At 44.6% G+C, this 27,985-nt stretch overlaps 1 protein-coding gene across 1 annotated transcript; it reads right to left on the bottom strand.

Annotated features, from left to right (window-relative positions):
* Positions 1-19: 19 nt before the first annotated feature.
* Positions 20-27,985, bottom strand: LOC311107020 (potassium channel subfamily K member 10-like; the record flags this gene model as incomplete). The annotated part of the gene is made up of 7 exons (XM_084149473.1): positions 20-697; positions 1,053-1,195; positions 1,873-2,065; positions 3,011-3,171; positions 8,438-8,555; positions 16,387-16,772; positions 27,931-27,985. The coding sequence occupies 7 exons, from the start codon at positions 27,983-27,985 to the stop codon at positions 20-22; spliced, it is 1,734 nt and encodes a 577-aa protein (XP_084005599.1).

Below are 27,985 nucleotides of genomic sequence, written 5' to 3'. Positions count from 1 at the left end.
GGAGGAACAACCAACAGTCTTAAGGATCCATCTGGATATGCAGCTCTTTTTCTTCAAGGTCAAGTGTCTCCTCCTCAGTTTCTTTTTCTTTGGTCTGTAGTGGTATGAACGGTACTGTGAAACCATTCTGGGGCTTGCACACTTCGACGAACAGCGGCAGATCGGACAGGCTGGTGTTGAACTCTTTGTCTAACCCCTCATTTTCCTCCTCTTCCTCTTCCTCTTCCTCCTTCCTCTCCCCCATTTCCATGGGCGGAGTACTATAGGGCCTGCATCGTAGCTCATCTGGGATATTCTTCTTCAGCTCGCGGTTCTTGTTCCTCTTGGCCATCTTGGTGATGGAGCCCAGGCGATTAAAGATGTTGTCCTCCGAGGAGGCCACGTTGTTGGACCGGTGCGGATCACACTCGGCCCCTCTCAGACGCAGGTTGTTGAGCTTGGTATCGATGCTCTCCTGGGACGAGGTCTTGTAGGGGTTGGTGTCCAGGCTGTTGAAGGCGGCACGGCGTTCCGGGGAGAGCATGTCCATGGAGACGGCCCGCTGGTCCAGGCCCAGCTGACGGCGCTCCATGCTACGGATGGTGGCGGCCCGCTGGAGCTTGTCGCTGACCTCCACGCTCAGGCGCCGCCGCGTCTCGCGGAACTCGGCGCGTACGTTGGCCTTCCACTCAGCCGCGTGGGCCTTGATCTCTCCAACCTTGTGCACGGGAAGATAAAACCAAGGTAATTTCACACCATAAAATACTATAACGCATGACAATCCAAATGAACTGACTTTTACCTTAAAGGAATAGTTTACAGAATTGGTGGAAGTAACTACCCACTGGGCATATATGTCAGTTCAACGTCTCAACATTTGGTTGAGTTGTTAACTAACGTGAATTCAACGTGAAATCAACAAAACATTTCACCATGTCATTGGATTTAGGTTAAAAGTTGGGTAAAAAAAAATAATACTTAAGCCAATGTAGTATTCAACTACACCATTCCAGTTCTATACCATAGTAGTATAGCGTAGTCATATAATACCACCCAGAAGTAAATCATCTTACCTCCTCTTTTGTCTTCTTGGACAGAACCCTCAGCCAGTCACCGATCATACTCAGTACAGCGGCGAAATAGGCCAAACCCACCAGGATCCAGAACCACACCAGTGGTCTATACCAATTACGATACTCCACCCTCCGGTCCCCTCCTGTAGGATGTAAACACACAATGAAACATTCTGCATGATGAGAGACCTGGGTCATGTTCAGGAGGGCTAACCATAGCAAAATATGTTTAAACTGAAAACAAATGTGTGTTTCTTATTGGATAAGTGCATGTAATCCATCCCTGTTTCAGTTCATTTTCTTCCGTTTGGTGCCTAATGAACACTACCCTGATATTCAATGATTCTATTGGCACATTTTCTACCTAAATATCTTAAGCTGATTGGCTAGAAATGAGCAAAGTTAATTTTCTGAAGACAAGCGTTTGTGTGTCAAACAGCGATTGGGAAATCACTGCTCTTGATAGTATCACTGCTCTTGCTAGTATCACTGCTCTTGATAGTATCACTGCTCTTGATAGTATCACTGCTCTTCCTAGTATCACTGCTCTTGATAGTATCACTGCTCTTGATAGTATCACTGCTCTTGATAGTATCACTGCTCTTCCTAGTATCACTGCTCTTCCTAGTATCACTGCTCTTGCTAGTATCACTGCTCTTGCTAGTATCACTGCTCTTGCTAGTATCTGCTCTTTATTAAGCTTTATGTATCGGCGTCAAGACCTTCGTCAGAGCAAGAGCAGTGTGTTTCACTGCAGAAACATTCAGTACAGAAACATTCAGTACAGAAACATTCAGTACAGAAACATGCTAGTTCTCACCTGCCACATAGTCTCCTATTCCAATAGTTGTCAGAGTGATGACTACAAAGTAGATGGCCTCCAGTCCCGTCCAGCCTTCTATGTGTTTGAAGATGACCGCAGGAATGCTGACGAAGAGGATGCAGCCCGCCAGGATGAAGAGTAACGTGGAGGCCACTCGGATCTTTGTCTGGCTGATCTGATTGTGTTTGCGCTGGGGGAGGAGAAGAGGACACACACAAACAGGCACGATGGAGGCCATTTTAACAGAGGGCACACAGTGTGTTGTTGTTCTGTGGTGGCGTCCCTACTGAGTTCGAGTGATGACATTCGTGACTCTGACAAGGTGGCATCTATTTATCCACTCTGACACCGCCTAGTGATGAGCTAAAGATGCCTGATTGGTGGTTGTGTCTGTTGGCTGTCACAGAGGCACAGCTCACTCAGTACAGCTCTCACCCCAGGGGTGTGTTCATTATGCAGATTATGTTGCAAAACGTTTAAACCGTTTACTCCAAATGGAAAATATTTTGCAATGAAAACAAGAGTTTCTATTGGACAAATTCATGTAGTTCCCTCCCCGTTTCGTTCTGTTTTCTGCTGTTTGGTTCTTAAATGGTAAATGGTTCCCGTTGCAAGACATAATGAATTACCCCCCAGGTATTCCTGTTTGACTGCTAAACTATAAAACCCCACAGGGCAGAGAGTAAAGCAGGACAGCCATCACCCCCTGCTCATTAACAACCCATAATGTAGACCCCACACATCATTAGCAGAGGATCATACCTCACTCAGTATGTGAAAACTTTCCATTTCAACTGGGAAAACCCCCAGATCTCTCTACTCTCTAGATCAGGGGTATTCAACTCTTACCCTACGAGGTCCGGAGCCTGCTGGTTCTGTTCTACCTGATCATTAATTGCACCCGCCTGGTGTCCCAGGTCTAAATCAGTAGCTGATTACAGGGGAACAATTAAAACATGCAGTGGAAGTGGCTTTGAGGTCCAGAGTTGAGTTTGAGGGCTCTAGCCTATCACTACCTCACATTTAAAAGTTATTTTGATGATAATCAATCATTATTATTATAGTACATCAAAATAGCATCATTATTGTTCATATTTTTCATATAGTTGTGGATTACTGTATGATGTGAACTTACTCTGAACATTTTCTCCACCTTGGCGATGCTTTTCACGAATATGGTCCCTAGCTGGTCCCCCACACCGGCTAGCAGGAACCCAAACAAAGGGATGCCAAATATTGCATACAGGATACAGAAAATCTTCCCACCCTCTGTGCTGGGGGCAATGTTACCGTACCCTGTGGAAGGAGTAGAGAAGGAGAAGAGGATATTTTTTGGATGTGAAAAGGCTTAAACCTCTATCCTATCAATGGCAGACAACCACAGTGGGTTTGTGCAATACCAAATCCATCTCCTCTTCCCAGTAGACTTTATACACAGACTGCTCGCTACAAAGGGCTAATATGGTTAACATGGGCTGTCTGCTAGCTAAGCTTCTGTCCCTTTGTCCACTGCTTGCACAGTGTCAGTTTCCATTTGGAATCACAGAACGGAGTATAGGCCAGTCCAACTCTTCTGGTTTAATCAGAGACATGCCACTAAATTGAAAGTGAAAGGCCTCCTTCCTTCCTCCATCAAACTAAAGACCTTCCACCCTCAATCAAACTAAATACATTCTGCCCTCCATCAAACTAAATACCTTCCTTCCTCCATCAAACTAAAGTTCTTCCGCCCTCCATCAAACTAAAGATGTTCCGACCTCCATCAAACTAAAGACCTTCCTTCCTCCATCAAACTGAAGACCTTCCACCCTCCATCAAACTAAATACATTCTGCCCTCCATCAAACTAAAGACCTTCCTTCCTCCATCAAACTAAAGACCTTCCTTCCTCCATCAAACTAATGACCTTCTGCCCTCCATCAAACTAAATACCTTCCTTCCTCCATCAAACTAAAGATCTTCCACTCTCATCAAACTAAATACCTTCCTTCCTTCATCAAACTTAAGACCTTCCTTCCTCCATCAAACTAAAGATTTTCCTTCCTCCATTAAACTAAAGACCTTCCTCTCTCCAAACTAAATACCTTCCTTCCTCCATCAAACTAAAGACCTTCTGCCCTCCATCAAACTGAAGACCTTCCGCCCTCCATCAAACTAAAGACCTTCCGCCCTCAATCAAACTAAATACCTTCCTTCCTCCATCAAACTAAAGACCTTCCACCCTCCATCAAACCAAATACCTTCCTTCCTCCATCAAACTAAAGACCTTCCACCCTCCATCAAACGAAATACCGTCCTTCCTCCATCAAACTAAATACCTTCCACCCTCCATCAAACTAAAGACCTTCCTTCCTCCATCAAACTAAAGACCTTCCTCCCTCCAAACTAAATACCTTCCGCCTTCCATCAAACTAAAGATATTCCTCCCTCCAAACTAAAGACCTTCCACCATCCATCAAACTAAATACCTTCCTTCCTCCATCAAACTAAAGACCTTCCGCCCTCCATCAAACTAAAGACCTTCCGCCCTCCATCAAACGAAATACCTTCCTTCCTCCATCAAACTAAATTCCTTCCTTCTTCCATCAAACTAAAGACCTTCCTTCCTCCATCAAACTAAAGACCTTCCGCCCTCCATCAAACTAAATACCTTCCTTCCTCCATCAAACTAAAGATCTTCCACTCTCATCAAACTAAATACCTTCCTTCCTTCATCAAACTTAAGACCTTCCTTCCTCCATCAAACTAAAGATTTTCCTTCCTCCATTAAACTAAAGACCTTCCTCTCTCCAAACTAAATACCTTCCTTCCTCCATCAAACTAAAGACCTTCTGCCCTCCATCAAACTGAAGACCTTCCGCCCTCCATCAAACTAAAGACCTTCCGCCCTCAATCAAACTAAATACCTTCCTTCCTCCATCAAACTAAAGACCTTCCACCCTCCATCAAACCAAATACCTTCCTTCCTCCATCAAACTAAAGACCTTCCACCCTCCATCAAACAAAATACCGTCCTTCCTCCATCAAACTAAATACCTTCCACCCTCCATCAAACTAAAGACCTTCCTTCCTCCATCAAACTAAAGACCTTCCTCCCTCCAAACTAAATACCTTCCGCCTTCCATCAAACTAAAGATATTCCTCCCTCCAAACTAAAGACCTTCCACCATCCATCAAACTAAATACCTTCCTTCCTCCATCAAACTAAAGACCTTCCGCCCTCCATCAAACTAAAGACCTTCCGCCCTCCATCAAACGAAATACCTTCCTTCCTCCATCAAACTAAATACCTTCCTTCTTCCATCAAACTAAAGACCTTCTGCCCTCCATCAAACCAAATACCTTCCTTCCTCCCTCCAAACGAAATACCTTCCACCCTCCATCAAACTAAAGACCTTCCTTCCTCCATCAAACTAAAGACCTTCCTTCCTCTATCAAACTAAATACCTTCCTTCCTCCATCAAACTGAAGACCTTCCGCCCTCCAAACTAAAGACCTTCCTTCCTCCATCAAACTAAAGACCTTCCGCCCTCCATCAAACTAAAGACCTTCCTTCCTCCATCAAACTAAAGACCTTCCGCCCTCCATCAAACTAAAGACCTTCCTTCCTCCATCAAACTAAAGACCTTCCGCCCTCCATCAAACTAAAGACCTTCCTTCCTCCATTAAACTAAAGACCTTCCTCTCTCCAAACTAAATACCTTCCTTCCTCCATCAAACTAAAGACCTTCTGCCCTCCATCAAACTGAAGACCTTCCGCCCTCCATCAAACTAAAGATGTTCCTTCCTCCATCAAACGAAAGACCTTCCTTCCTCCATCAAACTAAAGACCTTCCTTCCTCCATCAAACTAAATACCTTCCGCCCTCCATCAAACGAAATACCTTCCTTCCTCCATCAAACTAAATACCTTCCTTCTTCCATCAAACTAAAGACCTTCTGCCCTCCATCAAACCAAATACCTTCCTTCCTCCCTCCAAACGAAATACCTTCCACCCTCCATCAAACTAAAGACCTTCCTTCCTCCATCAAACTAAAGACCTTCCTTCCTCTATCAAACTAAATACCTTCCTTCCTCCATCAAACTGAAGACCTTCCGCCCTCCAAACTAAAGACCTTCCTTCCTCCATCAAACTAAAGACCTTCCGCTCTCCATCAAACTAAAGACCTTCCTTCCTCCATCAAACTAAAGACCTTCCACCCTCCATCAAACTAAATATTTTCCTTCCTCCATTAAACTAAAGACCTTCCTCTCTCCAAACTAAATACCTTCCTTCCTCCATCAAACTAAAGACCTTCTGCCCTCCATCAAACTGAAGACCTTCTGCCCTCCATCAAACTAAAGATGTTCCTTCCTCCATCAAACTAAATACCTTCCACCCTCCATCAAACTAAAGACCTTCCTTCCTCCATCAAACTAAAGACCTTCCGCCCTCAATCAAACTAAATACCTTCCTTCCTCCATCAAACTAAAGACCTTCCGCCCTCCATCAAACCAAATACCTTCCTTCCTCCATCAAACTAAAGACCTTCCACCCTCCATCAAACTGAAGACCTTCCTTCAACCATCAAACTAAAGACCTTCCTCCCTCCAAACGAAATACCTTCCACCCTCCATCAAACTAAATACCTTCCTTCCTCCATCAAACTAAAGACCTTCCTTCCTCTATCAAACTAAATACCTTCCTTCCTCCATCAAACTGAAGACCTTCCGCCCTCCAAACTAAAGACCTTCCTTCCTCCATCAAACTAAAGACCTTCCTTCCTCCATCAAACTAAATACCTTCCTTCCTTCATCAAACTAAAGACCTTCCTTCCTCCATCAAACTAAAGACCTTCCTTCCTCCATCAAACTAAAGACCTTCCGCCCTCCATCAAACTAAATACCTTCCTTCCTCCATCAAACTAAATACCTTCCTTCTTCCATCAAACTAAAGACCTTCTGCCCTCCATCAAACCAAATACCTTCCTTCTTCCATCAAACTAAATACCTTCCGACCCTCCATCAAACTAAAGACCTTCCTTCCTCCATCAAACTAAAGACCTTCAATAGTCAACAGTACTAATGGTCTGGAAGGTTCTGTTGAAGACAATGCTATGATTGATGATCTGATTCCACACAAATAACACAGCGGCAGAGCAACACAGAGACCCTAATTACGCTTATTCCATTTCCTGGACAGAAATTCACTTTCAATGCATATTCTCCATTGAGCATAGTTTTTTATTACAGGAGTAGACTCAATCTGGTTCTGGGAAACTGGCCCATAGTGTCTGATGTAAATGGCACTACCTCAGGTAAAATCTCAGAATGTTTCACCAGCCCCTGCACTTGACTTGAACTACACCAACTCTGCCTGGTAACTACTCTAAACGTCCTCCAAATCATTCCTAATCCTCTTGAAAAAGATAACAAACGCAAACAAAGTGGTAGTGAGACATGAAAATGAAACATTGGTTTAGCTGCATCAACTATCCACCGTCGTCATGGAGATAATGGAGACCATTCCTCATTCTGACAGTAGCATTCCTCCCAGGAGTGGATCAGCTCACTTTATTTCATCTGACAGAAGGCTCATACTCACACACCAATCCCAGATTTATCTCATATCAAAACCCCTGAGAGGTAGTTTGCTAGTATTGACCTGATTCACAGCTGAACGTTCTACCAGCTACGCGGGAAGCTAATAAACGATCCTGTCTTTTCAAATCAGGGACGATGACAATGACAATGCGCTAGCAATCATTCTTGTGAGTATCCCAAATGTAATACAATAGTTTTAGGTGTGCAGAGGTTTTAGTCACACTTTATTTGGATAGTCCGGAATTTGTATCTGTAGATGCTCTACAGATGGTCATACTATCAACAAACTATCTGTTGATAAGAAACTGCTTGCTAAGATTACGGTTAGGGTTAGAATAAGGGTTAAGGTAAGGGTTAAGGTTATGGTTAGAGCTACGGTTAGGGTTAGTAGATAGTTAGTTGAAATGTTACTGATAGTCTGTAGAGCATCTACAGATGGAATATCCAAATAAAGTGTTACCAAGCTTTTAATCTACAGATGGAATATCCAAATAAAGTGTTACCAAGCTTTTAATCTACAGATGGAATATCCAAATAAAGTGTTACCAAGCTTTTAATCTACAGATGGACTATCCAAATAAAGTGTTACCAAGCTTTTACTCTACAGATGGACAATGCAAATAAAGTGTTACCAAGGTTTTAATCAACAGATGATACTTTAGGAAGTTTCTGCATTGTTTTCAACAGAGCACTTCACTTCCTACCCCGTAAGAAAACTTAAAAGACCAACGTTGGTCAATGAATAATGGCTGTGAATAAGGGGATACTATTGACCACCACTATAACCACCGTATGATCAGAACAATCTATTGCCTTTTCCTGAGAGGGCCATTATTAAACTGGTTGAATGGTCAAGAATAACAGGTAATGCAACTACAGATGTGATAGATCACATAGGCCTCAATGGAAATAAATAGATAGCGGTGACCAATAACATGTGTATGAGACCAATAACATTTGATTTGATTTGATACTATTACCTATGGTTGTGATGACCGTTCCAGCGAAGAAGAAGGCACTGCCCAGGTCCCAGTGACTGGAGTTATAGGATGTGTCTCCTATCGGGCTGACCCCAGCATTCACAGCATCTACTGAGTGCTGGACACACAAACGCAAAGACATTCATCAGATCAAAAGGAATAGACGACATCATATAGATAAAGATGATGGCGTTACGTTCAGAATTGCATTGTTTAGTGGTATAGAGTCTCTTGAGAGTTTCTCTCTTTTAGTTATCCTACAGTTGTTTAGTATATGTTGATTGCTATAACATAACATTATTTGCATGTTGAATAGCTGAATTCTCAGGGGGGCTTCCGCATAAGGATCCGTCAAACCTTCCCATGTGATTTGCTAAAGGAGCCAGTTGCGTAACATATGACTGCTGTGTAGCTTAGCGCTGGCGACGCCTCTGCACTGTGAATCATCAGGACAGTGCCACACTGAGAGAGAGGGCACCGTAGGGTGGGCGGGGCACATGATGCCCACGATGTCTTGAGCAGCCCTCACACTCTGAGCCAGTCTTCCAGTCTACCCGGCAGGAAGCCGGCATGCCAGATGGAGCTTCAGCGTGTCGCACAACAGGAAGTAGCTCAGGGTGTGAGTGATGGTGGGATAGGTGTGTGGAAATGGTTGAAGGCCAAGTAAACAAGAGCAGAGCAGGAGACGCCATGACAGTCTTGAGGACAGAGGTAAAGGACAGAGAGAGAGAGGACAGAGGTAGAGGACAGAGGCAGAGGACAGAAGTAGAGGACAGAGAGAGAGAGGACAGAGAGAGAGAGGACAGAGAGAGAGGACAGAGGCAGAGGACAGAAGTAGAGGACAGAGAGAGAGAGGACAGAGGTAGATGACACAGAGAGAGAGAGGACAGGGGTAGAGGACAGAGAGAGAGGACAGAGAGAGAGGAAAGAGGTTGAGGACAGAGAGAGAGGACAAAGAGAGAGGACAAAGAGAGATGACAGAGGTAGAGGACAGAGAGACAGGACAGACGTAGAGGACAGAGAGAGAGGACAGAGAGAGAGGACAGAGGTAGAGGACAGAGAGAGAAGACAAAGAGAGAGGACAGAGGTAGAGGACAGAGAGAGGGGACAGAGGTAGAGCCTCTTAGGGACCTGATTGTATCTGATCATCACTGACCATGCTGATAGCTGCTTGTGTTAATGGAGGTGGTTTTTGAAACCGTGCTTGAGTGATGACTAACCTTGCCTGAGACCTGAATACTTGTGTTACTGTAGCTACAGTGGGGTTGAGGTTTGAACTCTGGTTGGTTACACATGCAGTCAGCCCCTCTTTCCAAACTGACAGTCTAATCATAGCTTATGTTTGATGAGCAGTTATCTGCCTCAGGCTTTGTTTGAACCATCATTATATAATAAAACAACTCTGACTAAGATCTTTGGACATGCTAAACTTTGAAGCACAAAATACCTTCCAATTTCCTGTGATAAGACTCTACTATTCATTCAATGCCTCTCCTCTCCAATGTAACGGGTTGTTGCTGTAAATGAGAATGGGTTAACAGTCAACTTATCTGGTAAAATAATGAATACAAAAAAGCCCCATCCAATTTGAAGTGAAGAGGAAATTCAGCAAGTCTTGGGGGATAAAAATGCTTCTTTATTGTTAAAGCCAATGCTTTTCGGGTTGGTTTTAACAATAAATAAGCATTTTTATCAACTTCTACTGTCCTCCAAGAGTTGCTGAATTACCTGTTCACTTCAGTTTGCTCCTCAATTCATGCACCTTGGTTGGAAAGCAAGATAGCAGCCGTGATCTAAATGAAACCCCTGCCTGTATCAGAGGACTGGTGAAGAGTTGGCACTGGGCAGAGCAGCAGCATTCCTGGATAATGAAAGGTGATTCAGCCTTTCTATGAATGGGTTTTGCTTCAGGACACCCTGAATGAGTTCCCCAAAAAAATATCAATGTCATCTCCTTTAGAAGCAGCCAACGCCATCAGGGATCTGCACTCTGAAGTACAGATACAGTATAGGATCTTAATCCTGCCCACCAGAAAATGCAAACGTTTGGTTTGAAAAGGCTTCTAAAGTTTGTAATTTCCACTTTAAAATGTCAGAATTGATTTGCCCTAACTAAAAATGTATCAACCCCTACAAAAATGTCCATTAATTGTAATCCACACAATACTTCACATTTCCTGTTGCTGCAGGTGTGATGGGTGAGTCGAAGGAGTCAGGAGCAGGAGGGTAAATCACAGAATAACAGGATTTATTCCGGAAAACAGAGTTACGCAGTAATGCGTCAAAACAGGCACACTGGAACCAACAAGGCACACTGGGAAAATAACCCGGGGATACAAAATACAAGGAGCTCCACCGAGCTTCACTATCCTCACAATAAACAATCACACACAAAGACAAGGGGGCAGAGGGAACACTTATACAGGTACTGATGAGGGGATATGAACCAAGTGTGTGTAATGAACAAGACAAAACCAATGGAATGATGAGCGTCAGTGGATAGAAGGCCGGTGACGACGAACGCCGAAGCCTGCCCGAACAAGGAGAGGTGGCAGCTTCGGAGGGAGTCGTGACAACAGGATTATTTTCCTGCAGTGAGAAACTGGTCGAATTAAGATCCTGATAAATCTTTTAGGCATGTTTTACTCATAAGATTGTTAAGCCAGAGTGGGTTGTGAGGTCCTACTATAGCCTCTGTTCAACCACATGGTCTGCATTGCTTCTGTAACTTCCTATTCATTAAGATGTATGATCTTAATTTGAGCCAGTTTGCTACAACAGGAATATAATCCTGCAGCAACATGAAATGTGAATTACTATGTGGATTATAATTAATGTAAAAAAAATTGTAGGGGTTTAAACATTTTTTGTTAGGGCAAATAAAGTGTGACATTTTAAAGTGGAAATTACTAACTTTAGAAGCCCTTTTAAAACTTGAAAGTTTGCATTTCCTGCTGAGCTTCCATCCACTTATGCAATCCAGCAAGAGACAAGTACTAGACATGAGTTGGCACAGGGGGACTACATTCTGTAATGGATGGAAGCTCAAAGTCACTCCCTACCCCCATAAACAGTGAGAGAAAAAGTGCTGTAGAGATTCCACAGGAGGAGGTTGTCACTGTCTTTGCCACAGAACTGACACAGAGAACTGAGGAGATATATATCTCCCCCCAGTAGTCTGGCTCAAACCCTGCTCTTTCCGGACCTGCCATCCCCTGCCTGTCCTGTAAGCTATACCTCTGGGCTAAGACACTAGAGAAGCAGCCTGGTAGCATGGCAGGCTGGCAAACGTCCCAGCACTGCTTAGCCCTTTTCTCTGCCACAGAGACATCACCTTTCACGTTGGATTGGAGGAGGGCGTTTACGATGCTGTGTGTATAGACGACGAGCGGTGGGGTGATACAACCAATACGCAAAGACTTGTGGAACTTTGTTATTCTTAGATATACTGTATGATCTGAATATCCACATGTATGTTTTACCTGATATTGAGCAGTATATCTGCACATTATTATGATGGCAAATGTCATCAAAATAACCAATTTTCTCACCTTAAACAGCGAAGCCAAGGACATAAGAAAGTTGAGGTTTCATTTTTCAAGTATCCAAATTAAATCTGGGTCCCAAATGAATATGATATGTGTTAATGAGCTATAATACAGTCAACAGGGAGTCTGGTTGCAATGACGTCAATATGGCGTCTTTTATGACATTATACCATAAAGGTTATGGTCAAGTTGTATACTGGATGTACACCACAGGAGGCTGGTGGCACCTTAATTGGGGAGGACGGGCTTGTGGTAATGGCTGGAGCGGAATTGGTGGAATGGTATCAAATACATCAAACACATGATTTCCATGTTTGATGCCGTTCCATTTGCTCCGTTCCAGCCATTATCATGAGCCGATCTCCCCTCAGCAGCCTCCACTGATGTACACTATAAACATCTGTTTAACAACCAGAAAAACAAATGATTTATCTGGTTGTTATCTGCTTATCTGACTAGATAACAACCAACATTTGACGTCTTTCCCATAAAGTGTTGATCTTGTCATGTTAAAATACACCTTTAACTTGTTTTAACAGAGAGCAGTTGTAATTCCGTTATATCTTCTCAATCAGACAACCAGACGTCATGGGACATATTCGGCCTGCTCTCCTTCAGGTTAAAGGCCTTCCTTAACTTTCATAATTGTGTCAGCAGAGGGAATGTGTCAGCAATCGCATTACAACCTTAGAGAACATTTCTCTTCAAGAGAGAGAGGCTGGAGAGGGAGAGGGAGTAGAGGGGGAAGGGGGAGGCTGAATGGGTGAGTCAACGCACACTCACACAGTCGCACTCCACACCGTCGCACTCCACACCTCTGAATCATAGCCCTAGAGTTGGGCAATTAATAAAGGCACCATGGTAGGATCTCAGTGGGATGAAGTGACACCATGGTAGGACCTCATTGGGATGGAATGACACATCATACAAACCAATCCCTCCCCCTGACAGCCCCCAGCCTGCTACAGTGTCTACAGCCTGTACCCTGCCTCATGTTTGACAATGCTGGCTCAGTCGTTGACAACAATACGATCTGGCAATATCCAGAACCCAAACAATGAGTCAGAATAAAAGGCAAGTAATCTGGCCTCCCGAGTGGCGCAGCGGTCTAAGGCACTGCATCACAGTGCTTGAGGCGTCACTACAGACCCGGGTTCGATCCCAGGCTGTGTCACAATTGGCCGTGACCGGGAGTCCCATTGGGCAGAACACAATTGGCCCAGCGTCGTCCAGGTTAGGGGAGGGTTTGGCTGGGGTTCCTTGCGCTCTAGCGACTCCTTGTGGCGGGCCGGGTGCCTGCAGGCTGACATCGGTAGTCAGTTGAACAGTGTTTCCTCTGACACATTGGTGCTTCCGGGTTAAGCGGGCTAATGTTAAAGAGCGCGGTTTGGAGGGTCATGTTTTCGGAGGATGCATGACTCGACTTTTGCCTCTCCCGAGCCCGTTGGGGAGTTGCAGCGATGAGACATGATCGTAATTGAAAAAGGGGGTTGAAAAAGGCTAAGTAACCCAATGGCTTCAGAAAAGATGAGAAAGGTCTAATGATCCTCTAGATTCAGTTTAATGGAAAGACCTAGTCACCAGAGTATTGTGGGTAATGTAGTAAATCAAGCTACACTTATAACATGATGTGGCACTTAGAAGGACTGATGGACAAGATACTGTAATGGGTTCAGTTTAATCCCAAGCAGCAGTAATCACACCAGAGTAGAGGCCCGGAGGAGCAGTTGACATTCTCCCAGCCCACCTCCATCCATCCTGGGTCCTCCAGGACTGTAGCCCACCTCCATCCATCCTGGGTCCTCCAGGACTGTAGCCCACCTCCATCCATCCTGGGTCCTCCAGGACTGTAGCCCACCTCCATCTATCCTGGGTCCTCCGGGACTGTAGCCCACCTCCATCCATCCTTGGTCCTCCAGGACTATAGCCGCTAATGAATAATTAATTCCCCAGCAGATGCTTTTAAGACTTACGGCATAATTTAGCCTCCCTGGGCTGAAAATGTAGGCGATTATCTCTGCATATATTAGAGGGGACACTGTTGCTTTTACCAACGACGAACATGCCTGAAGACCCTTTTTAAATGTTAAGCACTCCGAAGATGATGGTTCAATGAGAAATCTCATTTTAGCTTTTAGATGACAAAATACCTTGCATGCTGCCTTTGTGAGTCACAAAGATCCACTCAGGAAACAAAAGTACATATAGCACTCCTATGCCAGCTAATGTCCGTGTAAAAATTGAAAAATATATATTATTAGGGGACAAAGCATTTTGGGTTGCAGATGCTCTGAATGCAGATGCTCCATATGCACTGAAATATGTCAACGATTTAGTGCTGAGTTGCTTATTTAGACTTCTCTGCAGTAAAATATCCATTCTGCATTCCAAGCATTCCAGGCCTCCAGCATGCTCCTACGAAGGCAGTGAGGCATGGCAGCTGCATTGGCATCCCTCCATCCCCTAGCACCGTTTTCCAGAGAGGAATTAATACGAAACGTGACAGCCCTCTGCTTTAGCCCGTTTCCCTACTGCCTCTGAGTTCTGCTGTAACTAAGATAAACGACCACCTCTTGTTTCACAGTTAAAACAGTTAAAACAAAAACAATTACGAACGCGCTCACTTCCGATCATTGCCCAAACCCCGAGATCCTTGAGTAATACCGAGCTAAGTGTTTCCAATTCATTCATGATTACAGTTCACACTGGCACCTCTGTGTATTGTTGGTGAGGCGGCCAGGAGAAACTCTGTTTGGCTACCTGCACTGCCATTTGTCTCCCTACACCAGTGGGACTGTGGCCTGCATTGTCCTGCATTATCCAGGGATTCACAGCTGGGGGGTCACTATCTGGCTGATCTGTTTTACGAGGAGCTAGAAGCGTTCGGCCCTGAAAACCCCGCTGGCGCTTGCAGAAGTGACAATGCTGCAGTAAAGCTCTGTTTATTAGGCTTCTCGCCAGTTTCACTTCTTCCCGGTTTTCATTTTCCAGGAGGTGAAACATTAGATTGTAGAAGCTATTGTTTTCTGGAAGCTGTCTTGAACTGGGTCTGAGACGTTTGTCTCAATATCCTGTGGTCCTTTGTAGCTCAGTTGGTAGAGCATGGTTCTTGTAATGCCAGAATAGCGTGTTTGATTCCCGGGACCACCCATACGTAAAATGTATGCACGCATGACTGTAAGTCACTTTGGATAAAAGTGTCTGCTAAATGGCTGATGTTATTAAGGAATACCTGGGATAGGATAAAGTAATCCTTCTCCCCCCCCTTACACCACCACAAAAAAAATAAACATATTGTAAAGTGGTTATCCCACTGGCTATAAGGTGAATGCACAAATTTGTAAGTCGCTCTGGATAAGAGCGTCTGCTAAATGACGTAAATGTAATGTAAATGATATGATTCTATCGACTAAAAGGGAGTAGGACATGAATAATAGGCAGGCATATCGTTCCAAGTCAAATGGATCAAGGTGAAACTAAATGAGGAAATCTATAGAATTACTTAATGTAAAAAGCATACAATTGCATGATAGGGGTATCTGCTAACTTTCCTATAAGCTATAGACAGACCTGATGAAAAAGGGAAATCAGTATTGCTGCTGACAGTTACATAATGTATTCCTGATTGTATGGACGTCTATCATAGCTATCCTATGATACAGATTAAATATTGCCATGTATCTGTGACGGACAGGGGTTCGAACCTGAGTCTCCGGTGCGCCACAAGACTGTGTTAGCCTGCTAAGCTAAAGCCTAGGCATTAGCTTGGGGCGCTAACACAAATCTTTAAGATTCAGACTCAAGATTCTTATCAATCATGCATGGTTCACTGAACCCCCTCCATTACACATCCACCTAGGTGTAAGAATTGGCATTTTGTCATTCTGATCACTATTCTCCACCTCTCCTCAGTCATGTCTCTGAGCTGTTGTTATGCCAACCACGTTCCCCGTGAGGCACTAGCAATAACGAGTGTCATTAGGCATCACAGTGAGGAGAGTATGGCGGTGGCAGCCAAGGTCTGAATGACGTCACATGCTGGCACGCAGGCTTCTGGGCATACTGGCCAAAATAGCACACACACGTATGGCATTTATCAATCACAATACAGAGTCACGCTCACAGTATCAGTGGTCGCTTTGAATTCAGTCTGACACACATGTAGACTCTATAGTGATGTTATTACACTAGCCTGTTTAGTGTGGTTCCTATCCTATTCCAGGATGGCTGGCGGTGTTTAGTGTATAGTGTTTGTGTGGGGCTTGGCTAGCGTTGGATCGATACAGAGTTCAAGTTTCAGGAGACCTGAGTCCCCACTAGGGACCCCAGACAGAACTGGAGACAGGAGAGCTCCAGTATCGACTGCAGATTGGCCTAGTGGCTGCTGCTGTCTTTCCTTACCTTGATGAGCGCCTCCAGCTCTGCCGGTGAGACACAGGGGTGTTTCTGCAGGAATGCCGCCTTCTCCGCAGTGATGGTCACCTTCTGGTTGCTCTCGAATGGTTGCTCCAGGGCCCGGAACACCAAACCTCCCCCGACCAGATAGGCCACCACGACCACGAACACCGCCACTACTGTCTTCCACTTCATGACGGTGAAAAGCGGCGAGCCGTCCTCACCCACCGCCTCCATGCTGGCCACCATGCTGGCGGGCCGTGACGGAGAGAGCCGGGGAACGGTGCAGCCCATGGGGTTCTGCATGGTGGCCACACTGGCCTGCACCAGGCTGGCACTCATCATGCCTGACTGGACCTTCTTTTGGGGGAACAGGTTGGTCTGGGGCGCCACTGCAGAGAATAAAATAATGAAACGTTATTGTTAGGAGCTGCATTATGGGTAAAGTTAATTTGTAGTCACACACTGCACAATCCAAAAATCTATGAAAGGAAGGGGTGGAATACCCTACTGTATGTACGTCAGGAATAGGTTAATAACCTTGTAAGAATACCATATGGAACTGGGCTTCATTTTCTGGGCAGTTTGACCTTAAAGATGTATTTCCGTCTATCAGTCCCAGGAGTATGACAATGAAACAGTAATGGAGTATGTCTTGATGCTTGAGGTTCTGAGCAGCACAGGCTGGCAGAAGAGAGAGAGAGAGAGAGAGAGAGAGAGAGAGAGAGAGAGAGAGAGAGAGAGAGAGAGAGAGAGAGAGAGAGAGAGAGAGAGAGAGAGAGAGAGAGAGAGAGAGAGAGAGAGAGAGAGAGAGAGAGAGAGAGAGAGTGATAGAGAGCGAGAGGGTGAATCTCAAAGTGTTCTGTGGGCTTTCAGAAAATCCATTCCGGTTAAGAGCAGGCATCTCAGAGCGCTATAGAGTGTTCCATCAGCACACTCCATCAGCCAGTGGATTCACAGGATCTGAAATGGTATGGCTCGTAGCCCCAAGCAGGCTGAGAATGCTATGTTATTATGGATTAAAAAGTGAGCCTTATATATGAAAAGATGATGGGTTGATAGATGATGTCCTAATACTGTACTGTCTGAATTATATTCGAAAGAAAAACCGGGAGTAGATTTTCTGTTTGTGATATGGATTTGTAGTTATAAACATTCACAATTCATAGCCGAAGCATCCAAAGATTTCTTCCATCTGCATTGCTTCTTTTTCATTAACCTCACAGTCATTCCTTCAAGATGCTCATTATTAGCATTACATTATGTAAGATTATGCTTGAGAGTCATCACCATTCTGGTACATCTAATGTGTACACAACATACAAAGAAGCCTAGGTTTTGATGATGAAAGCCAATGGAATTAGTGCTGGTGATTTATGTAACCATTTAATAACCTCACTGTAAGGAAAAACATTCATTACACTGGTCTTGCAGGTGCAATGAATTCTGATAAGCAGCGCTAAACACTGCCTGCCTCAAAACTGAGAATAATTATATGTGCAACACTTGGCTGCATGTAGCCCATAAAACATGGCTGATATTTCTCCCAGAAGGTCATCCCGATGATAACAGACAGACCCTTAAATCACGTGCTGCACTGGGTAAACGTGACCGTGCGCGAGAAGAGGGCAGCCGCATGGTGACCGTGCGCGAGAAGAGGGCAGCCGCGTGGTGACCGTGCGCGAGAAGAGGGCAGCCGCGTGGTGACCGTGCGCGAGAAGAGGGCAGCCGCGTGGTGACCGTGCGCAAGAAGAGGGCAGCCGCGTGGTGACCGTGCGCGAGAAGAGGGCAGCCGCGTGGTGACCGTGCGCGAGAAGAGGGCAGCCGCGTGGTGACCGTGCACGAGAAGAGGGCAGCCGCATGGTGACCGTGCGCGAGAAGAGGGCAGCCGCGTGGACGTGAGGTAGTGTTTTTACTCCATCTCTCAATGCATCACTATACTGCAGCAGTTGTAACACACCAAGTGCTCCTTTCTGGCATTATATTACCGACTGACAGTTCACATTAGCCATTTAGCCTTCACCTCAACTGACATGTTTTAGACTAGAGTGCGGCCATTGTCAATTCCCCTCAAACAGAACATAAATGAGGGCATAGACACGGTGAGTGACTAAATTATGTTCACATATATTTATACTTAAAAGGCCAATAGGAAACATGCTTCTCTCTTCCAACTGGGCACAAACTGTTTGAATCAATGTTGTTTCAATGTAATTTGTCAACATATTGTAATGTGGAATCTATGTGGAAAATACATTGGATTTGTAAAAAGTCATCAAACTGTTGTTTTGAGGGTGAAATTTCAACCATAGAATTATGTCATCATGGTAACCAATTTTCAACATAGCCAAACCTTGTATAAAACATGTTGAATGTGTACCTTTGAAACAACGTCAGATCTTCAACGTTATATCCACTATCAGAAAACAAACAGTAGGCTGGGCAGCACCTCCTGCTGGAGAGTTGATCTACCTACAGCATTGGGTCTCCCATCTAGGGTTTTAACCAAGCCCAGCAATCTTTAGCTTTGATATTAGTCACTGACTACTACCAATGTGCTATCGTGAGAATGATTGATGAGAGAGCTCTTCTTAACTAAATAGATTCACTGACGCTATCGAAGTCATTCCAAAGGGTAGGTTTAACAGAGCAGATTAAATGAACCATACTCTATAAGTCATATATAATCAATGATACTATTTAGACCTATATAGCAATTGCGAAGTTATCAACAGCTATTGCTTCAATAGACAATACATATAGGCCTAGGGTTTCAAGCTTTGGTTGAAGTTAATAATGAATATGTTGGATTCACATCTCCATTTCAACATCTCCAAATCAAATCAAACTTTATTTAAAGTGCATTTAAAGTTTGATTTGATTTAGTCCTATTATTAACTTAGATTTTTGGTTGAGATGGAGACATATCAATTATTAATTTGTAGACAAACAGGAATTAAAGTCAAAGTCAGTAGTACAAAATGTACATCTCCTTCAAATGTTGACATTTGGTTGCGTTGACTACCAAACACAATTCAATATCACTTTTGCAATACAGTACATACATAGCCTATTAACTTGTGGACAAGTTAACAAATCATATGTTGGATTCATGTATCCAACTAAACAAAAGATTAAGTTAAAGAATAGGATTAAGCCAGTGGCTCAGATTAAACTATCCAAGCATTAGTCATCTCTTTTAAATGTTGATATTTGGTTGCGTTGTCAACCTACCACAATTCGATATGACTTTCGTAATACAGTAAATAGCCTGAAGATAAGGCTTTCTTACAAACTAATGTAACCATTTTTATTCAACCTTAAAATGAGTAACTCATCCATTGCCACATTTTGAGGTTAGTGTAACTTGGCTAGCTAACAGTAGCTGCTAGGGGTAAGTCATAACCTACATCTGTGTTTTGTTTTTTACATATTGATAGCCCGAGTCGTTCAGGGAATTCGGGACATGGGTGACTAGTTAACGTTAGTTTGGCTCTCTGTGTGTGTTCGTGCCGTTCGTGCTGCGCCTAGTTAGCTAGCTGAGTTAGTCTATACCTAGAAAACATTGAACCGCTGTAGTTTACAACAATTATAGTTTCTGAGGTGGAAGTTGGGAGAGTTATATTTGGGAGTTGTGGTGAGGGAGGCCCCCCTCTCTCCTTTCCCAGATGTTTAGTTCATTTCATTCCGATCTCCTCTGCATTATTGTAGCCATTTGCTGCAGCCTGTCAACTATGCCTCTGCCTATCCCTGTTCTCTCCTCTCCGCACAGGCTACACAAACGCCTCACACCGCGTGGCTGCTGCCTCTCTAACCTGGTGGTCCCTGCACGCACCACTCACCTGGAGTTCCAGGTCTCAGGCAGCCTCTGGAACTGCCGTTCTGCTGCCAACAAGGCAGACTTCATCCCAGCCTATGCTACCCTCCAATCCCTCGACTTCTTGGCGCTGACGGAAACATGGATTACCACTGAAAACACTGCTACTCCTACTGCTCTCTCCTCGTCTGACCATGTGTTCTCGCATACCCCGAGAGCATCTGGTCAGCGGGGTGGTGGCACAGGAATCCTCATATCTCCCAAGTGGACATTCTCAATTTTTCCCCTAACCCATCTGTCTATCTCCTCATTTGAATTCCATGCTGTCACAGTCACTAGCCCATTTAAGCTTAATATCCTTGTCATCTATCGCCCTCCAGGTTCCCTTGGAGAGTTCATCAATGAGCTTGACGCCTTGATAAGCTCCTTTCCTGAGGATGGCCTACCCCTCACAGTTCTGGGGGATTTCAACCTCCCTACGTCTACATTTGACTCATTTCTCTCTGCCTCCTTCTTTCCACTCCTCTCCTCTTTTGACCTCACCCTCTCACCGTCCCCCCCTACTCACAAGGCAGGCAATACGCTTGACCTCATCTTTACTAGATGCTGTTCTTCTACTAATCTCACTGCAACTCCCCTCCATGTCTCCGACCACTACTTTGTATCCTTGTCTCTCTCGCTCTCCTCCAACACTACTCACTCTGCCCCTACACAGATGGTAATGCGCCGTCGCAACCTTCGCTCTCTCTCTCCCGCTACTCTCTCCTCTTCCATCCTATCATCTCTTCCCTCTGCTCAATCCTTCTCCCTCCAATCTCCTGATTCTGCCTCCTCAACCCTCCTCTCCTCCCTTTCTGCATCCTTTGACTCTCTATGTCCCCTATCCTCCCGGCCGGCTCGGTCCTCCCCTCCAGCTCCGTGGCTTGATGACTCATTGCGAGCTCACAGAACAGAGCTCCGGGCAGCTGAGCGGAAATGGTAGAAAACTAGACTCCCTGCGGACCTGGCATCTTTTCACTCCCTCCTCTCTACATTTTCTTCATCTGTTTCTGCTGCTAAGGCCACTTTCTACCACTCTAAATTCCAAGCATCTGCCTCTAACCCTAGGAAGCTCTTTGCCACATTCTCCTCCCTGCTGAATCCTCCCCCCCCACCTCCCTCTCTGTGGATGACTTCGTCAACCACTTTGAAAAAAAGGTTGACGACATCCGATCCTCGTTTGTTAAGCCAAATGACACTGCTGGTCCTGCTCACACTGCCCTACCCTATGCTTTGACTTCTTTCTCCCCTCTCTCTCCAGATAAAATCATGCGACTTGTGACGGCAGGCCGCCCAACAACCTGCCCGCTTGACCCTATCCCCTCCTCTCTTCTCCAGACCATCTCTGGTGACCTTCTCCCCTACCTCACCTCACTGATCAACTCATCCTTGTCCGCTGGCTATGTCCCTTCCGTCTTCAAGAGAGCGAGAGTTGCACCCCTTCTCGAAAAACCAACACTCGATCCCTCTGATGTCAACAACTACAGACCAGTATCCCTTCTTTCTTTTCTCTCCAAAACTATTGAGCGTGCCGTCTCTAGCCAACTCTCTTGCTATCTCTCTCAGAATGACCTTCTTGATCCAAACCAGTCAGGTTTCAAGACTGGTCATTCAACTGAGACTGCTCTTCTCTGTGTCACGGAGGCTCTCCGCACTGCTAAAGCTAACTCTCTCTCCTCTGCTCTTATCCTTCTAGACCTGTCTGCTGCCTTTGATACTGTGAACCATCAGATCCTCCTCTCCACCCTCTCCGAGCTGGGCATCTCCGGCGCGGCTCACTCTTGGATTGCGTCCTACCTGACCGGTCGCTCCTACCAAGTGGCGTGGCGAGAAGCTGTCTCCGCACCACGTGCTCTCACCACTGGTGTCCCCCAGGGCTCAGTTCTAGGCCCTCTCCTATTCTCGCTATACACCAAGTCACTTGGCTCTGTCATATCCTCACATGGCCTCTCCTATCATTGCTACGCTGACGATACACAACTAATCTTCTCCTTTCCCCCTTCTGATAACCAGGTGGGGAATCGCATCTCTGCATGTCTGGCAGACATATCAGTATGGATGACGGATCACCACCTCAAGCTGAACCTTGGCAAGACGGAGCTGCTCTTCCTCCCGGGGAAGGACTGCCCGTTCCATGATCTCGCCATCATGGTTGACAACTCCGTTGTGTCCTCCTCCCAGAGTGCGAAGAGCCTTGGCGTGACCCTGGACAACACCCTGTCGTTCTCTGCTAACATCAAGGCGGTGACCCGATCCTGTAGGTTCATGCTCTACAACATTCGGAGAGTACGACCATGCCTTACACAGGAAGCGGCACAGGTCCTAATCCAGGCACTTGTCATCTCCCGTCTGGATTACTGCAATTCGCTGTTGGCTGGGCTCCCTGCCTGTGCCATTAAACCCCTACAACTCATCCAGAATGCTGCAGCCCGCCTGGTGTTCAACCTTCCCAAGTTCTCTCACGTCACCCCGCTCCTCCGCACACTCCACTGGCTTCCAGTTGAAGCTCGCATCTGTTACAAGACCATGTGAGGGGAAATGCACCTCCGTACCTTCAGGCTCTGATCAGTCCCTACACCCAAACGAGGGCATTGCGTTCATCCACCTCTGGCCTGCTGGCTCCCCTTCCTCTGCGGAAGCATAGTTCCCGCTCAGCCCAGTCAAAACTGTTCGCTGCTCTCGCACCCCAATGGTGGAACAAGCTCCCTCACGACGCCAGGACAGCGGAGTCACTCACCACCTTCCGGAGACATTTGAAACCCCACCTCTTTAAGGAATACCTGGGATAGGATAAAGTAATCCTTCTACCCCCCCCCACCCAAAAAAATAAAATAAATAAATAAATAAAAAAGAATATATAAAAAAATAAAAAAATAAAAACATTGTAAAGTGGTTGTACTACTGGCTATAAGGTGAATGCACCTATTTGTAAGTCGCTCTGGATAAGAGCGTCTGCTAAATGACGTAAATGTAAATGTAAATGTATAAAAATCGTATTATGTAATCATTGAAAGTGTGCATGTTCAAGATAGCATGCAAAGGTTGCAGGTCTGTGGAGATCTTCACAATATAAATATTTGTGCAGAATCTCGAACAGCACTGATCACTTGCACTACGTACTTTTAATGTAATCTCAACTACAATCCAGGTCATTTGGTTGTGCTATTAGATGAAGCACAGTGATGAAACATTGAGTTGTTGTATAAATACAACATATCTGACATTGTATTCCCATTTGAACATTGTTGTGCTTTTAAATGGTTTGAAGTGCAGTGATAACACATTTAGATGACAACTAAACCAAAAATCAGACATGTTTTTTCCATTAGAATTTGGTTGTGCTTTTAGATGGTTGAAAGCATAGTGATAACACATTGGGAATTCAACAAACTTCTGTCTGTCTTTTTGAGCGGTTGAGTAAAGGTTGAAATCTCATTGATCAATGTCTCAACCAAAAAGTACCCACAGTTAGTGGAATGGTATCAAATACATCAAACACATGGTTTCTATGTAAACCATATGTTTGATGCCATTCCATTCGCTTCATTCCGGCCATTATTATGAGCCGTCCTCCCCTCAGTAGCCTCATGTGGTGCAGATCATTTACACTGATGATGGCCTGAGGCCGAAACGTTTGTGTTTTGTTTTCAACTTTCATTCATGCACTTTCTTGCACTATGATATTTTGGGCACAATTATGTTTTAATAAACATCTTTATTTTGCATTCAAGACTCAGTTTTGGATTTATAAAAAAAATCCATCTCTTCCAGTATTCTTATTTTGACTTCTATGCACCTTGAACAGACACTATTCAGTAGTAAGGTCCTTAAAAGAGCGCAGGCGACCTTATCATTTTTGGGTTGGGATCAGAGCCATGGCCGGGTGGGATGAAAGCAGAGGCCGACTCTATGGGGTTGAGGGGCCAGTCATAGAATTTGTGGGGGAGGGAGGAGGGATGTAATAATGTCATATTTAGTAGTTAAAATCCAAAAATGCATTCTGATTGGATTAATTGGATTCGAGGGCGGGGTCAAATTGACAGAAAAGGGTTGTTCACTTTTGCAGACAGCTACAGCTAGCTTCTGGTGGTGCAGTGAATAATTATAGCTAGTTGTCTAAGCTTTGATCAGCATGGATATCTGAAAATGGCTGGGCACCGCCAAGAGCAAAAAAACGGAGGACCATCATGTCGAGACCAATGCTGAGCTCACTGAGCAGCCTGCTAGCCGAGGTTGAGGAGCCTAGCGGCAAATGCAATACCTGCACATCCCCCACACCGCCTGCTGACCAACAAGATTGAGAAGAGGGCCAAGCACCAGCAGCACAAGGTTAATATCACAACAAGCACCTGCACCTCCTTTACCCCAGCCACTAGCACCTGTCGACGTCGGTGATGAGGAGCCAGCGCATGTCTGTCTTGACACTTACATGAGCCACATTTTCTGTGGGATAAAGCGGACCTTTTGTAGCGCCTGGTTCAAGGTCTGCATTTGGTTGTGGTGCACGTTATGTCATCTGAGGAGGCGAGAGAGGACTTTCTCAATGTGTGTTGCTCCCTGTACACTTTCTTTAGGAAACCCACAGTGGCTGCACAGTACACTGGGGAAAAACTGAAAAGAGTTGGACTGGCCACCTCGCCACGGTGTCAGTCATTCTGAAAACAAGTGACAAGAAATCAAATAAAAAATCTAATTAAATGTATTGGTCACATACACATGGTTAGCAGATGTTATTGTGTGTAACATCAAAGAAATGCTTGGTGAAATTGAATCTACTCATGCTTGGGGGTCGTGGTCCTCTGTAGCTCAGCTGGTAGAGCACGGCGCTTATAACGCCAAGGTAGTGGGTTCGATCCCCGGGACCACCCATACACAAAAAAAATAAAATAATGTATGCACGCATGACTGTAAGTCGCTTTGGATAAAAGCGTCTGCTAAATGGCATATTATATTATATTATTATAGTATGAAAATGTATGCGCTCACTAACTGTAAGTCGCTCTGGATAAGAGCGTCTGCTAAATGACTAAAATGTAAATGTAAATGCTAACATGACTCGACCCTGCTAACGAGTTACTGCAGTCATAAACTACTGTCCGCAGTACGTACAGTGCCTTGCAAAAGTATTCATCCCCCTTGGCGTTTTTCCTATTTTGTTGCTTTACAACCTGTAATTTAAATGGATTTTTGGGGGGGATTTCATGTAATGGACATACACAAAATAGTCCAAATTGGTGAAGTGAAATTAAAAGAATAACTTGTTTCAAAAAATTATAAAAAATAAATAACGGAAAAGTAGTGCGTGCATATGTATTCACCCACTTTGCTATGAAGCCCCTAAATAAGATCTGGTGCAACCAATTACCTTCAGAAGTCACATAATTAGTTAGATAAAGTCCACCTGTGTGCAATCTAAGTGTCACATGATCTGTCACAAGATCTCAGCACCTGTTCTGAAAGGCCCCAGGGTCTGCAAAAACACTAAGCAAGGTGCACCACCAAGCAAGCGGCACCATGAAGACCAAGGAGCTCTCCAAACAGGTCAGGGACAAAGTTGTGGAGAAGTACAGATCAGGGTTGGGTTATAAAAAGATATCCAAAACTTTGAACATCCCACGGAGCACCATTAAATCCATTATTAAAAAATTGAAAGAATATGGCACCACAACAAACCTGCAAAGAGAGGGCCGCCCACCAAAACTCACAGACCAGGCAAGGAGGGCATTAATCAGAGGCAACAAAGTGACCAAAGATAACCCTGAAGGAGCTGCAAAGCTCCACAGCGGAGATTGGAGTATCTGTCCATAGGACCACTTTAAGCCGTACAATCCACAGAGTTGGGCTTTACGGAAGAGTGGCCAGAAAAAAGCCATTGCTTAATGAAAAAAATAAGCAAACACGTTTGGTGTTCGCCAAAAGACATGTGGGAGACTCCCCAAACATATGGAAGAAGGTACTCTGGTCAGATGAGACTAAAATTGAGCTTTTTGGCCATCAAGGAAAATGCTATGTCTATGCTATGAATTATTCAGAGGAGAACTGGGTGAAAGTGTTGTGGTCAGATGAGACCAAAATGGCGCTCTTTGGCATCAACTCAACTCGCCGTGTTTGGAGGAGGAGGAATGCTGCCTATGACCCCAAGAACACCATCCCCACCGTCAAACATGGAGGTGGAAACATTATGCTTTGGGGGTGTTTTTCTGTAAGGGGACAGGACAACTTCACCGCATCAAAGGGACGATGGACAGGGCCATGTACCGTCAAATCTTGGTTGAGAAGCTACTTCCCTCAGCCAGGGCATTGAAAATGGGTCGTGGATGGGTATTCCAGCATGACAATGACCCAAAATACACGGCCAAGGCAACAAAGGAGTGGCTCAAGAAGAGCACATTAAGGTCCTGGAGTGGCCCAGCCAGTCTCCAGACCTTAATCCCATTGAAAATCTGTGGAGGGAGCTGAAGGTTCGAGTTGCCAAACGTCAGCCTCGAAACCTTAATGACTTGGGAGAAGATCTGCAAAGAGGAGTGAGACAAAATCCCTCCTGACATGTGTGCAAACCTGGTGGCCAACTACAAGAAACGTCTGACCTCTGTGATTGCCAACAAGGGTTTTGCCACCAAGTACTAAGTCATGTTTTGCAGAGGGGTCAAATACTTATTTCCCTCATTAAAATGCAAATCATTTTATAACATTTTTGACATGTGTTTTTCTGGATTTTTGTTGTTGTTATTCTGTCTCTCACTGTTCAAATAAACATACCATTAAAATTATAGACTGATCATTTCTTTGTCAGTAGGCAAACGTACAAAATCAGCAGGGGATCAAATACTTTTTTCCCTCACTGTATGAATATAGAATATGCACTTAGTTTGATTTTGTTAGCTTTTCTTCAACTCTCCCACAGAAAATAATGCGCACCTGGAGAAGTGGCGGCTTGGCTTTCTGTAGGTTACCCTCATTGCGTAGTGTCACAAATTCGACAGAGCTGTAGCCTCTAGTTCTAGTTATTGAAGTTTAAGCTATGACGCCTCTAAGAATCTTTGATAAGCTAGTGGTGCTCATCGTGTCGAGCTGTTCTGTACGTGTTGGTAGGCGCAAATTATGTGTAGGCCTATGGCAGCTACGGCTGCATTTCAGATACACTTGTATGTCTTAGCCGGGCAGATATATTTCTTGCGTTATTAAAACAAACGGTTGTTGATGTGTATGGCTACATTTCAGATACATTTTTGTACATTCGAACAGCAGTAGGACCAATCTACCTTGTTTTATTAGGGCTCTAAAGAAATATCAGCCACCATGTCATTCTGGTGCCAGGCCTAGATGAAAGGTATCAATAATAAGTAAAACAATTGTGGTAGGCTATGCGCCATTCGTCGTTGGATAGCGGTCATGCAACACATGCTCCTGTATGTGGTGTACACATTCACTGCTGTCATAAATGCTCCTGTGTGTGGTGTACACATTCACTGCTGTCATACATTGACCTATGTCAATAATATCAGTTTTATGGTTATCAATACTGTTCAAGTTTCACCTATAGTCCAATTAGATAAAGGTTAGGCTATTACAAGTATGTTTAATGAAACAAAATAACTTATAGTAGACTGTTAAGGTAATCTTGGGAGCTTTAAACTCAATTGATCTGCTTTTATTGATTACCAACAAACGCCAACAAACGTTCCAATACAAACCTGGCGGAGGGTTGGGGTGCCCTGGTTTTCTTGGGTTCTCTGTGGGAAATTTCAT

The sequence above is a fragment of the Coregonus lavaretus genome (assembly GCF_964263955.1).
Source record: "Coregonus lavaretus genome assembly, chromosome: 31".
Classification (NCBI taxonomy): Eukaryota; Metazoa; Chordata; class Actinopteri; order Salmoniformes; family Salmonidae; genus Coregonus; species Coregonus lavaretus.
Note: the sequence above shows the minus strand (reverse complement) of the source record. Positions and strands in the feature narration are given on the sequence as shown.